Source organism: Typopeltis vanoorti, chromosome 2 (assembly GCF_054136105.1).
Source record: "Typopeltis vanoorti isolate ZY-2024b chromosome 2, IOZ_Tvanoo_1.0, whole genome shotgun sequence".
Lineage (NCBI taxonomy): Eukaryota > Metazoa > Arthropoda > Arachnida > Uropygi > Thelyphonidae > Typopeltis > Typopeltis vanoorti.
The window spans coordinates 163,998,204-164,012,151 of NC_143550.1; the positions used below are offsets into that span (position 1 = coordinate 163,998,204).

Sequence of the window (13,948 nt, forward strand, 5' to 3'; positions counted from 1 at the left end):
TGAACAGCAGTTAGCTAATGAAGTCAAAAAGAATCCCAAGGAGTTCTTTTGATATATAGCCAGCAAAAGAAAGAATGATTATGGAAGGATGACATTGATAGGAGAAGATGGTATAAAGACAGCTGTCGCAGAATGTGTGGTGGAGATACTTAATGAGCAATTCATAAAGGTCTTTCAGTCTTGTGAATGTGACTTCATGGAGAGATTGAGAGCAGTAGATGATGGGGAGGAGAGACTGACTTTAAGTGAGCAAGAGGTGTATGAGGAGTTGAGTAAACTAGATGTTAATAAGGCTGTGGGACTTGATAATATATCGCCACGTATTCTGAAGGAATGTGCCAGGGAGTTGACACCTGTCTTGACATATTTTTTTAATACGAGTCTTACACTCGGTCAAGTCCCTAAGGAGTGGAAGGACGGCAAGATTGTGCCACTTCATAAAGAGGTGATCAAACTCAAGCATCAAACTATAGGCCTATCTCTGTGTCAGGTGTTGTGGTTAAGAGAGCATATTGCAAAAGTTGACAACATAGCTCAGTGGATGACTTGGATGTTGAAAAATCCATTAACAAGTAAACATAAAGAAGTTATCATCTCTCTTGATAATAGGCTATGATTTAGCTGCATCTTGACTACCATGCACAGATCTAGTAACCTGGATTTCTTGGAGATAAGAACATGGTGGAGAGATTTCAGAGACAAGTGACCAAGTTGGTAATTAATCTGTGGAATGCTCTCTATGAGAATAGACTGAAGGTGTGTGGGCTGAAGAGTTTAGTTAACAGGCAGAGGAGAGGAGACATGATAGAAACTTAAGTTTCTATCATGGGATTCTTAAGGGATTCTATGACACATTGAGGAAATTTTTAATATATGAGAAATAGAGAGACAGATAGAGAGAACTAGTAGTCACACCTAGAAGTTGTGTAAGAGTGTAGATAGTAAGGTGTGCAGACTAGATTTTTTTGCTTAGAGAGTAGTGAATGACTGGAATGGATTGCCAGAATTAGATGCGAGATGCCATGAGTGTGAACGAGTTTAAAACAGGTAAGATAGGTGTGAGTCTCCAAGGATGTCTTCAGACTATGGAGATACCCATAAAAAAAAATTAAAAAAAAAAATTGTGGTTTACCATCAGCAACCTTTGACAGTGTCTAATTTTGTGAAAAGAAGTGGCACGAAATTTAACCAATTATTATTGTTACTATTTGACACCTCCAGGGAGTCCAAGGACTCATCAAGGGAGGGCACCCACTCTACAACTCTGTTGTAGAGCGGGTGCCCTCAATTAGATAGGCATCTTTTAATATTTTTCTTCTAAGCCCTTTGTATAACCATTTATGATTATAGGCCTCCCTCATTTGTTTCCATCTTTCTCTTTTGAAGGATTTCATTCCGATGCCAGCATTCTCCATTCATCTTCACTAGGTTGTCCTTTCATCTTCTCTCTAGTCATTCTTCATATGGATACCATTGGGTAATTGCCTTTGTCCATCTGTCATTTTTCATTTGTGCAACAGATCCTGCCAATCTCCATTTTAGTGTTAAAATATCTAACTTCCTTCCCCTATATCCAACATGCTTTTGTTTCTTTTCTTATATCCTCATTCTTTATTTTGTCTTCCAGTTTAATGTTTAGCATGGCTCTCTCCATTCTACAATCAATTTTCCTCATTCTGTCTAGTATTTGTTTGGTTATTGGCCATGTCTCTGATCTGTAGGTCATAACTGGAATGATACACTGGTTAAAAAGTTTGGCTCTATTTTCTGGTTTTATTTTACTGAACAGCAAAATAAAACTTAATAAAATTTATAAATTTAATAAAATTAATAAAACTTAATAAAAATAAAGAGAGCCTGTGTAGCTCAGTGGATGTGGCGTTTGCCCACCACCGCGCTTGGCCGCACGAAGGAAGTCTTGGTTTCGAGTCTAGTCGGCGACTAGAGGAAATTTTTCTAAGCCTTTTTTCGACCGGTTCCCGAGTTAGTCGATCTCTGGCACGGGCAAGCAGGTTTTTCCTCCCGGAAACTCGGGTTTTTCGTCCTGTAAACTCAAGAAAATCGACCGTAGAACCCACATTATTTCAGACATTAAATATATTGTGTTAGGGTTAGGCACCACGAGATGGCGGCACATTTGAGCCGTCTCTCTTCACTGCGTACCGCTTAATTAGTGATAGCCTTGGGCCATCTGTCTCTGATTGGGTACCAGTGGAGATTGAACTGCCCACTCAGTCTCCAAAAGTTAGATAGGGCTAAATGGCCTCGCCTACTCCCGTATATACGGGAATAAAAAGGCGTTAGCTGATTTTTTTTTTTGATAATAAAAATAAAATAAAATAAAACTGGTGTCCTTCAATATTTGTCAATGACTTAAATACAATTTGATATTGTATTTAATTCATTCATCATTTCTGGTCTCCTGGTTTCTGTTGTGATTCTGATATACTGGATAGACTACAAAGGAGTGTGTTAAAAATGATACCAGGATTGTGGAATACATTATAAAGATAGATTGAGAATTTGCAGACTACAGACACTAGCAAATGGGAGAAAGGGGGGGGGGGAGATATGATTAAGCGTTACAAACTTCTGAAAGGGTCATACAGGATTTCAATTGATGGAGGGTGGGGGAAAGAACGAGAGGGCATCCTTGGAAGCTAAGAATAAAGGTCACTAAGAAGGGGATTAGGGCTAGATTTTTCTCTCAGAGGGTGGTGTGTGATTGTAATGGATTGCCATTGGATGTTGTGAGTGCAAGCAGCATGGATGAATTCAAGAATAAGTATGATAGCTGGTGTGTGTGTGTGTGTGTGTGTGTGTAGTATGTGGCCTCCCTCAATGAGTTTGACTCCCTGGAGGTCTCTCTTAATAATAATATCATAAATTATTTAGTTTGGACAATTTCCCATTTTCTGGTATCTGATTTATTTGTGGATTTTTGTTTTCATTTGTGTTATTTCTTTGATTGTATAATTTTTTTTTTTGCAATTTCTTCTTCATATAGTTTTTTGTTGGCTACTAATGTATCATTCATATTTACAAATTTAGGGACACAAAACACATGTTGAAATGATTATTTTATTAATTATTAATAAAATAAAACTTGACGTTTCGACCCCTGTATTGAGGTCATTATCAGAAGGATACATGCGTATAGGGAACCAAGCTACATGCTCTAGACCTGTATACTGGTAAATTAAATCTACGTTGTTAATTAATCTTTTTCCTAGTCTGACCTCTAGGGATAACTAAATAAAATAACATAAAATATATTTTTTATTGTTTATTATTTACTTTTTATTTTATGTTATTTTATTTAATTATCACAAGAGATCAGGCTAGGAAAAAGATTAATTAACAACGTAGATTTAATTTACCAGTATCCTTTTGATGATGATCTCAATGCAGCGGTCAAAAAGTCAAGTTTTATTTTATTAATAATTAATAAAATAATCATTTCAACACATGTGTTTTGTATCCCTAAATTTGTAAATATATGAATGCTGATCACTGTGTAACCTTAAAAGAAAGAAACTAATGCATCATTATTTATCTTTATATATTTTGTTTCTTCTTATAATTTTTTTTTCCATTGTTATTTTCCCCTCTAACTATTCTGTGATACTTCCTATACCGATTTGATTAATGAATGAAACATTTTATTTAAATATTTTATATGAGATGATAAAATATAATCTATTTCACTTATGTTTTTCCATTTTCAGTTTGGTCTTTTCTTGTAAAATGTGTTCATATGGTTCCTCACCATGAAGTTTAACATCATATTTCCTCTTTTTTTTTTTTTTTTTTTTGGGAGCCTGTAGATTCTTTGTCATCTTGAATAATGTGGTATTAATTTTTTCACAACCTCAAGATGGCCACGAAGTAACCTCTTCAGTAGATAACTACACAAATCTAGTATGATGAATGCAGTTCTCTGTTCAATTTCACTGAATGAAAAGATATTTAGGTAAAAAATACACCACATTTTTATTAATAATACAATCACATTTGTGTCACAGTAGAAAATTATACTTATTTTGCAAACATTTTGTCTTACATATTATAATACATCATTATCTAGAACATCTGGAAGAAAGAAAGAATCTTTGCTCTCTACCAAAAACCACCTATTTGACTGTGATACATAGATGATATATTTGCAATATGAAATCACACAGAGCCAGAACTCCATTTTTTTTTTTTAAATCAACAGTCTATATGTCATATCCCCCATGTGCCTCAAGGATACAGAGGTCTGACATATGTCAGTTTACAGGTTGAAATTAACTCTGTGAGAATGGCTAGTCCTCAGCAGAGTGCCAACAGCACTGAATGATTGATCTAATTTGTCTAACCATGCTCAGACTTGCTTAACTTTTTGTGTGAGCTATTAGTAGCGGAGACTCTACCAATCGACCAACCTTTGCTGGCCAACAGTCTATATACCCCAATTAAATTCACTTTAGAAAAAGAAACATCAAGAGGAATTTCCTTTCTGGATGTTCATATTTCATTCTACATTGTCTACCAAAAACAACTTTTACAGATGCTATATTTGCAACACATCAACATGCCACCCATCTCAGATATATCATCATCAATTTCCTGATATATACCCTCAAGGGGTGTACAGGATATGATAGTACTACATGAAAAATTTACATCATTACTAACTTCCTATCTACAATAATCCTCCAAATCAGTCTGTAAATGTCAAGACTCCCATATTATCAGGTCTTATATTTCTTTCTTCTAAGGCACTTTTTACTGTATCAATCCACTTATATCTTTTCTCTGGGTCTTTTTCCTGCCAACCTGGCAGAGAACACTTGATTTGCTCTTTCCTCTCCCATTCTGCTTAAGTGACCATACCACCTGAGATTAGCTCTGCTAATGCATTCCTGGATGCTGACAATATCAAGTGTTCTCTGCCAGGTTGGCAGGAAAAAGCCCCAGAGGAAAGACCAAGATATAGGTGGATTGATATAGGACTCTCATATCTGCAGTCTCTAGTCTTTGGTCAAGTGTTTTACTTCTAACCCAACTCTCAGAGCCATAAGTTAAAATCTGTTTAAACACCACCTTGTACATAGCTAATTTAGTGTTCCAACTAATTTCTCTCTTATTCCATATGAATTTATTCAGTTGACTTCCCACTATACCAGCTTTGCTGATTCTGTTGTCTATTTCTGTATTTAACTTACCGTCTTCACAAAAATCGTTCCTAAGTACCTGAAATGTTTTACTTCTTCTATAGGTTCTCCATTCACAATGCAGTTCATATTTTCAATGTTTCTGCCTATTTTCATTGTCTTTGTCTTTTTAATACTGACCTTCATACCATATCTATTTCAACAGTTATTCAATTTAGTCAGGGAATCTTTGCAGACTTGTAGCAGATTTATTTAGAAGTATAACATCATCTGCATAAAGCAAAGAACTGAGATTAACATCTCCAATTTTGATATCAGGTTTAATACCACTTTCCTTCATATTGTGATCCATATAGACAATGAATAACAGAGGGGATAATGTACTTCCTTGTCTCACACCAGATTTAACATTAAACCATCTTCCTGTGCTTCCTTCAATTCTAACTGCTGACTTACTCAAATAAAGACTAAGTATTGCTTGATATAATGCCTCATTGACACCATATAACTATAGCATATTGAATAGCTTCTCTCTTGGCACCTTGTCATATGCCTTTTCCAGATTGACAAAACTTAAATACAGATCTTTGTTATATTCCCATGCTTTCTCAACTATCTGTCATAAAGTGAAAATCTGATCCTGGCAGCCTCTATTTTGGCCTGAATCCAGCTTGTCCTTCACCAAGCTTCTCTTCAACAATCCTTCTGAACCGTTTCTCAAGTATACTTGCATACATCTTACCAGGAATACTCAGTAATGAAATGCCTCTGTAATTTTCACATTCAGTTTTATTTCCGTTTTTATATATGGGTACTATGAGAGCTCTACTCCAATCATCTGGAATTCGTCCCTCTGTCCAGGTCTTCTGAACTATGCAGTGCAATCACTGTACGACTTTTATACCACCATATTTTAGCATTTCTGGTCGAATATCATCTACTCCTGCTGCCTTTCCACATTTCAGGCTTTTGATGGCTTTTTCAAGTATGGATATATATCTGACTGCATGCCTGGTCAGTGTTTTTTTACCACTGTGCTGTCATCACTGCTTGTTTCATTTAGCAGTTTTTCAAAGTAATTACTCCTGTTTTCATGTCACCTTTTACAGCACTCTTTCCTCCATTTCTAAGCTTCTTCAACAATCTCCAGAATATCTTGCCGCCTTCTTGATATTTATTTTCTATATTCTATTCTTGCCAAAGTCCTCCCATGACTTTTGTTTAGCCAGTTTTATCACAGCGTTTTGCTTTCTTACATTTGTCTCTGTATTCTCTAAGAGCACAAGCTGACTTATTTGCCAGGAAATTTTGATATGGTTCCTTCTTTTACCTTCACTGCCTCTTTAACTTCCTGTGTCCACCACAGGGGTTCGGATTTTTCTATCCCTGCACACAACCTAACTACATGCCTCTCTGGCTGAATCAATCAGTGTTTTCTTCAGGACTTGCCACTGAATCTCTAAGGTTTGGTTCCTGCTTTCAAACTCTTTCATTTTTTTCATTAATAATATTTGTGTATTTTAGTCTACAGTTCATATCTGAGAGCTGCTCAACTTTTATTCTCTTTAAACTTTCTTACATGTTCTTTTTTTCAATATGAAATTCACTTTTATCCTGCTCAAGACTAACAACAACACAGGTCTCGTTATACAAAAACATTTTTACTGAGGCAGGGATAACTTCTTATGAATATTGACATTAATTCTCAACCAGGCCATGGCACTTATTCATCCAATGAACATCTCATTCATCTGCTTCCTTGAGAGAACTATCACCATGTGTCACCATTTCTTTGAGATATTCAAAGCAGTCAGTTGTAGACTGACTGCTTTGAAGATCTCAGGCAGGCAACCGTGAATACAGTGACCCAAACGGGGAGTAGCCTCATTCACTGTTGCAATTATATGAGCTTTTATTTAATTGAGAAAACTTCATGATCTGAAGGGTGTCCTATTTTAGATAAACTATAGGTCATGTAAAGTTAAACAAATAAATAAAATAAGATTTTTCAGTCATGTGATTTCATGGGGAAATTACAGTGTTCACAGATGAAAGAAGAAAAATGGAAGTGGGTATATCTTGAAAAACAGTATACTTCACATCATTCTTTTTTCTAGTTATAAACATATCTAGGATCTGTGCTATGATAAGATATATATGGTATTTATACTGATAAAAAGATATATAATTTCCATACTTAGAGACAAAACACAACAAAAATGAACACTTAATACTAAGCACAGGTCTTTTATCCTCAATTGTTTATAACCAAATAAAAACCAATATTGGCAACTGAACATTTGTCCTGCCTAGCTACAGAGTCTGAAATAAATACAGGTATCCCTTGATATATGCGGCTTTGATTAGTGTACTATGTGCGGTATCAAATTTGATTAGTGAAGCCCAAAAAGTTTGAAAATAAGCAAAGTGTTAGACTTGATCAATGAAACCGATCAGATCACGTGGTACAAGTCGTGCTCCAACGTTAGTAACTCACTCGGCCTCAGTCTCAGTGCTTCAATTTCTCAGCAGAGCATGGCACATAGAAGTATATGTGTATGCTTACGGCCTATTCACATATAACGTAATTTTCAAATTATGTAGAGTATTATTACCCTTCGTAACCATGGCCTCGAAAGAGTAATAAATGAAAACTTATTACTTTGGATACTAAAATTGACATTATTAAAAGGTTTGATAATGGAGAAAGCAAAGTAAACATCGGAAGAGCTCTAGGCTTTGGTGAATCAGCTATACGAGTTGAATAAATATGAAAAAATACGATTAAATAAAGCGACTGAGTACTGTGAACAAGTGGCATCTGTGTCTTTGAGTATTATTATTATTACCACGGGCTACTCCAGGAGTCCTTAGACTCATCGAGGGAGGCCCTAAACATCATGTTCACGCAGCTGTTCAACATCTCACAGTATCTATCATACCTTGCCTTGAACTCGCTCACTGTCATAGCACCCACAACAGACTCTGGCAGCTTATTCCACTCATTTACCACTCTAAAAGTAAAGAACCCAGCTCTAACACCCCTGCTAACCACGCTCTTGCCCAGCTTCCATGGGTGTCCCCTAGTTCTCCCACCACCAGTCCTGATCTCAAAAATATCATCTGAATTAATCCTATAGAATCCTTTTAGCAATTTGAATGTCTCAATCATGTCTCCCCTTTTCCGCCTATCAACTAGTTTCTGCAACCCACAAATCTTCAACCTGTTCTCATATGGTTCATTCCATAGACCTGTTATCATCTTAGTCACTCGCCTCTGGATCCTCTCAACCTCCTCCCCATCGAGAAGGAACCGAGGTGACCAAATCTGGGCACAGTAGTCGAGATGAGGTCTTATCAGGGCTCGGTACAGAGGTACAATAACTTGTTTTTCTCTGCTCGTCAAGGTATTTTTCAACAACCAAGTGAGTTGATGAGCTGATTTAGCTACTTTCGCAATGTGCCCCCTAAACTTCATCTCCCTATCCACCAACACTCCCAAGTCCCTGGCCTCATCAATCTCTTGGAGTACAGTTCCACCAATGTGGTATACTGCTGCTAATCTTTTCACTCCGAAATGCATAACCTTACATTTTGTCACATTAAATTGGCATCCATTCTCCTTAGTCCAGAACTCCAATCTATCTAAGTCATCTTGCAAGACTTTGACATCTTCTGCATTCACTATCGCCCTACCCAACTTTGCATCATCAGCGAACAAATGAACTGTCCCACTTAGACCCTTCCCTATATCGTTAATGAACAGATTAAACAGCAGTGGTCCAAGAACAGAACCCTGTGGCACACCATTAGTCACAGGCCGTTTTTTGGACTCTACTCCTGAATAAACTACTCTTTGATATCTCTCCATCAACCACCCAGCTATCCATCTCACCAACCCTATATCCATTCCCATATGTTGTAGTTTACGGATTAGAATTCCATGTGGTATCCTGTCAAACGCCTTTGCCAGGTCCAGCAGTATCACTGTAAACCCATTTCCCTTATCCAGTTCAGCCGTCATCTTCTTATAAAACTTGAGCAAGTTACTGAGGCATGATCTACCCTTCACAAAGCCATGCTGTCCTCTGTACAGTATCTCATTTTCATCAATCCATTCCTGTATTTTTCCCTTGACTACTTTCTCCAAGACCTTGACAACGACTCCTGATATGCTGATCGGTCGGTAATTTGCAACCATAGTCTTGGATCCTCCTTTATGCAGTGAAACTATTTTCCCCTCTTTCCACGCCTTCGGGACTAAGCCAGACCTGAGACTCAGATTAAACAACATGGTCAAGGGCACTGATAATTCATTAGCCGCTTCATGCAAGACCCGTGCCGGTATACCATCCAATCCCACAGATGTATTCACATTAAGGTTCTGTAATAGACTATTCACCTCCACTTCATTCATCACAATTCCCATATAAACTAATGGTTCCTTCATTTTTTCAACGTCACCACCTGGATGATATACTTTTGCAAAGTGCGCGCTCAGTAACTCCACTATATCGACTATTTCAGTGAACTCTTTACCATCGTCATTCCTTAAAATCATTTTGCCATGTACAGTTTTTTTATTGCTTGCAGCATATTGAAAGAACTGTTTGGGATTCTCTTTTGCTTGCATAGCTAGTTTCCTTTCATAATCGGCTTTTGCTGTTTTTACCACACTCATTACCCTTCTGGCCTGTACTTTATACCGTTCGTGTGCCTGCAGGTCACCCCTTTCTTTAAATTCCCTCCATAGTTGTTTCTTTTTTTGCAGCTCAAGCTTAATGGTGTTATTCATCCATTTAACCCCTCCTTGTTTCACTATTCGGACCTTAGGTATACAATCAGCCATAACCTCCTGTAAATGCTCTTTGATCACTTCCCATGCTCTATCGACGTCCAGCCCTTGCAGTTGTACATGCCATGGCACTGATCCAAGCAATCTCCTAAGCTTGTCATACTTGCCAGCACGGTAATTCCACATATACCCTGTCTTAATCACAAATTTCACACCTTTAGCCACCTCCCAGGTCAAGACCTTATGATCACTCTCACCAATAGGTGGCAACAAGGTCATATTCATTACAGTCAAATTCTCAGATACTATTACCAGGTCAAGCACTCTCACACCCCTAGTATTTTCAATTACATGCTGTTTCAGATAGTTATCCCTTAATAATTGAATAAAATCCATTTCCTTCCTCACATGTGTCCTCTCCTCCTTCCAATCAATGTTACCATAGTTGAAATCCCCCATAATAATTACCCTCCTTCCACTCATTTCATCAATTTGTTTATGCATACCATCTATTCCATCACCTGGTCTATAGCAGCACCCAACTGTATATTTTATTCTGCCAGTATCAATCTCACACCAAATAGCCTCAAATGAGCTCCTTTCACTATCCTGCAATACTTCAATTCTCCTTGGCTGCAGTTCATCAGCTATCATCAATAACACCCCTCCCCCAATTTTATTCTCTCTGTCCCTCCTAAACATACTATAACCTACACATTCTATCCTACTAACTATATCATCTTTCGTTAGCCATGTTTCACTAATGCCAATAACCTGTGGCCAGGAAGAGCCAATCAAGGCCAAAAATTCTTCCTTCTTGTTCCTAATACTCCTGGCATTAGTATACATGAATTGCAGTGTTCCCTTTGTCCCACCCCTATCTTGATGCGTTATTCTAAATATCCCATTCCCATTTTTTGTCCTTATTGCTGGCTCAGGTACATTATATACATTTTTACACTTAACTGTCTCACTGATGTCTGGATATCCACTTCCCCCCCTCCTTGGTAGTTCTAGTTTCCCTGGTTCTGCACATCCATTTTCACTTCATTCAGCAACACTTTTTCCAGTCTCCGCACACCAAGTCCATTCAAATGCAGGCCATCCATCTTGTATAAGTCCTTTCGCCCATCAAACTCATTCCACACGTCCACAAATTCCACACCACACCGTCCGCATAATATCATTTGCGATTATGGCCCTCCTTCTAAACTCCTCTCTGTCATACCGCGGTAACAGACTCACCATTCTAACTCTGTCACTCTTTTCTTTCGCTACCTTTAACAATACTTTCAAGTCCTCTCTCATAAAAAATTTATCACCTTTCAATTCATTCGTACCAGCCACAATTGTTATTTCTTTCACCCTCTGTTTTTGCACTCTAATGCTCTCACTTACATCCTTAAATTTCACACCCGGTAAGTACGATTTAGTTACACTCCCATCTATTACTCCTCTTAATAACGAGTCACCATACAACACTCTCTCCTTCATTTTGGAAACTCGCCCACGCTGTTTATTTACGTTAGCCGAATCACTCTGGAAAGAGTTTTGCAGGTGCTCTAATTGCCGCTGCGCATCTTGTATCAGAGTAAAATCATGGAGGAGAAAAAAAAAAAGCTATACCACTGTTCAATTTACGTTAGATAAGTTTTTTTATAAAAATTAAATATTTAGATAAGTTTTTATGTAACAAATATGTATAAATAAAATATATAAATATATGTCACCTTAAAAAATAAATGATGTTTAAATTTTTATATTTGCAGGATTCATTATAATTATTCCCATTAATTCTTAACAATGCGGTTTTGATATATGTGGTGTCCATTGGGGATTAATTAACCGCATATATCAAGGAATACCTGTATATGATAAACTAATTATGTATTTCCATTATCTAGTCTCCAGTGATAAACATAGAATGCATGCACACACCCTTCAGATTCAAGTCCTAACAAATTGCATATAACATTTTTCATATTTTAATAAAATATCTCACCTAGAAATGCTAGAGACAGCAGAAAATGCAGATGTTTCTGAATTGAAGCTACTCTGTTTTGAGCGAAGATCTCCTAAAGTAATCCTCTGTGACTGAGGAGATAGCGTATTGGATTCATTCACAGGATGACTAATTCCACTGTTGAAAACAAGAGTGGGTTAGTGATTACTGAATTCAGTAAAACCAAAGGAAACATGAATTTATAAATAAAAAGTATAGAATATTAAGAATCACATGATATAAGCAGGACTATATATATCATATCAATCACATAGTATTTTCCTAATAGGAAAATACTTAGGAGAGAAGAGATAATGAATAGCAAGATGGCTGAGTTATGTGAGGCAAAGGGGATTTATAGTTTGTGAATCTGCAGAATGAATAAGAAGGAAAGTTGGAATGGTTTAAAGTTGATGGATTGCACTTGAATGGGTTGGGTGTTGGACATTTAGAAAGGCTATTAGTTTGCTCCACCTTTGCAACGAGTTGCCCGGTGTTGTACCACCTTACCCCAGTCCTGAAGATACTTCAGGCGCAAACTTTGTTTGCTCACACTTGATAAAGGATTAAACTTAAATTTATTATAGTCTAACCAAGTGAAAAATAAACTTTCAACATTTAGAAAAGCTATTGTTTGCCAAGAAGGCACAGAATTAAGAAGTTAATATAGATCCAGAGTGTACTTACACAATCAATTGTGTAAGTACACTCTGGAACATGGAGTTTTGATTTACAGAAGAAAAAAAAAAAACAAAGTACAAAATTGGAGAATAGGTCCAACGACAATAACAAATCTTAGAAAAATGATTTTATGATTTGAAAATTGAGAATTTTTAGCAGTGAGACCAGGACGAGGGTGCAAACAGATTATTTCTCAACAAGGTGATGAAGTTGAAAATAATGCACAAGGGTCAAGCAGTGTTAGGACAATACAATAGCAAGGTAACTAGATATGCCATACTCAAATGTGTGGAAAATCCTGCAAATGCTGAGGTTTTTCCCCTACAAGATCTCCCATACTCAAGTTCTGCTTCATGGTGATGTGGAAACTCAACTGCAGTTTGCCCTGACATTCTTAGCTCAAATGGAGGTGGATGATGCATGGACGTGGAAGGTCTTGTGGAGTGATGAGGCACATTTTTATCTGAACAGTAGTGTTAACTCACACTCACACAACTGCTGCATTTGGGCTGAAAATATCATCAGATAATGAAAATAACATCAGACCCTTTTACACTCACCGAAAGTCACAGTTTAGCGAGGTTTCACTACATCAGTTATTATCGGTCCGTACTTTTTCGAAGAACTTCATCTGACAGGACCAGTGACTTGTACCATCTCTGCTGTTACATATTAAGAAATGCTGCACAATTTGTTCTTCAACAACTTCAACAGTGAAGATGAACATATTGAACCACATCTGCAAGTTGAACAAACACAAAAACTGATGTGTTGTCTCTTCTTGCCATTGCTGTTTAATTAATCCCAAACCATGTGCTAATAGCACCAAATACTCCCCCCTGGTGGCAGAATTGTGTACTATTGTATCTTCTGTAAATAAAAACCCTATGTTCCCAAGTGTACTTATACCAAGTTTGGTTGAATTCTGTCCAATACATTTTTCGCTACAGGGCTCTGAACACCTTCTCTTTAATTATGGCCACCCTGTAGAATGAAAGAAAAAGATAATGTATGTGAATAAGGTTTTTGTTCATCTTCTGAAGAATAAATATCTTAAGCAGCACATGACTGAAGAAACTAGAGGGTTTAATGTTTTGGATTTGGTGATAACTTTGCAAGATGTAGTTGTTAATGAGGTATTAACAACACAACCGGATAGAAATTCTCAAAAGGTTACTGCCATAAAGAATATATGTGGAATTATATGGTGGGTGGGTAGTTATGAGAAGCTCTGTAGTCAAGCTGATCTACCCATCAATACATTGGGTAGATCAGCTGTACAGAAAAAATGTTGACAGTGCATAGGGATTC

The 13,948-nt window shown here is 37.1% G+C and overlaps 1 protein-coding gene across 1 annotated transcript in view; it reads right to left on the reverse strand.

Moving 5' to 3' along the window:
• olf186-M (Ki-ras-induced actin-interacting protein-IP3R-interacting domain olf186-M) overlaps positions 1-13,059 on the reverse strand; it is a 238,910-nt gene extending 225,851 nt beyond the window's left edge. Inside the window, exons 1-2 of the mRNA XM_090402727.1 lie at positions 12,977-13,059; positions 11,957-12,094 (exon numbers count right to left, since the gene is read on the reverse strand). Coding sequence (XP_090258853.1) covers positions 11,957-12,094; positions 12,977-13,059 — 221 coding nt within the window. The remainder of the gene's footprint in view (positions 1-11,956; positions 12,095-12,976) is intronic.
• Between the last annotated feature and the right edge of the window lie 889 nt (positions 13,060-13,948).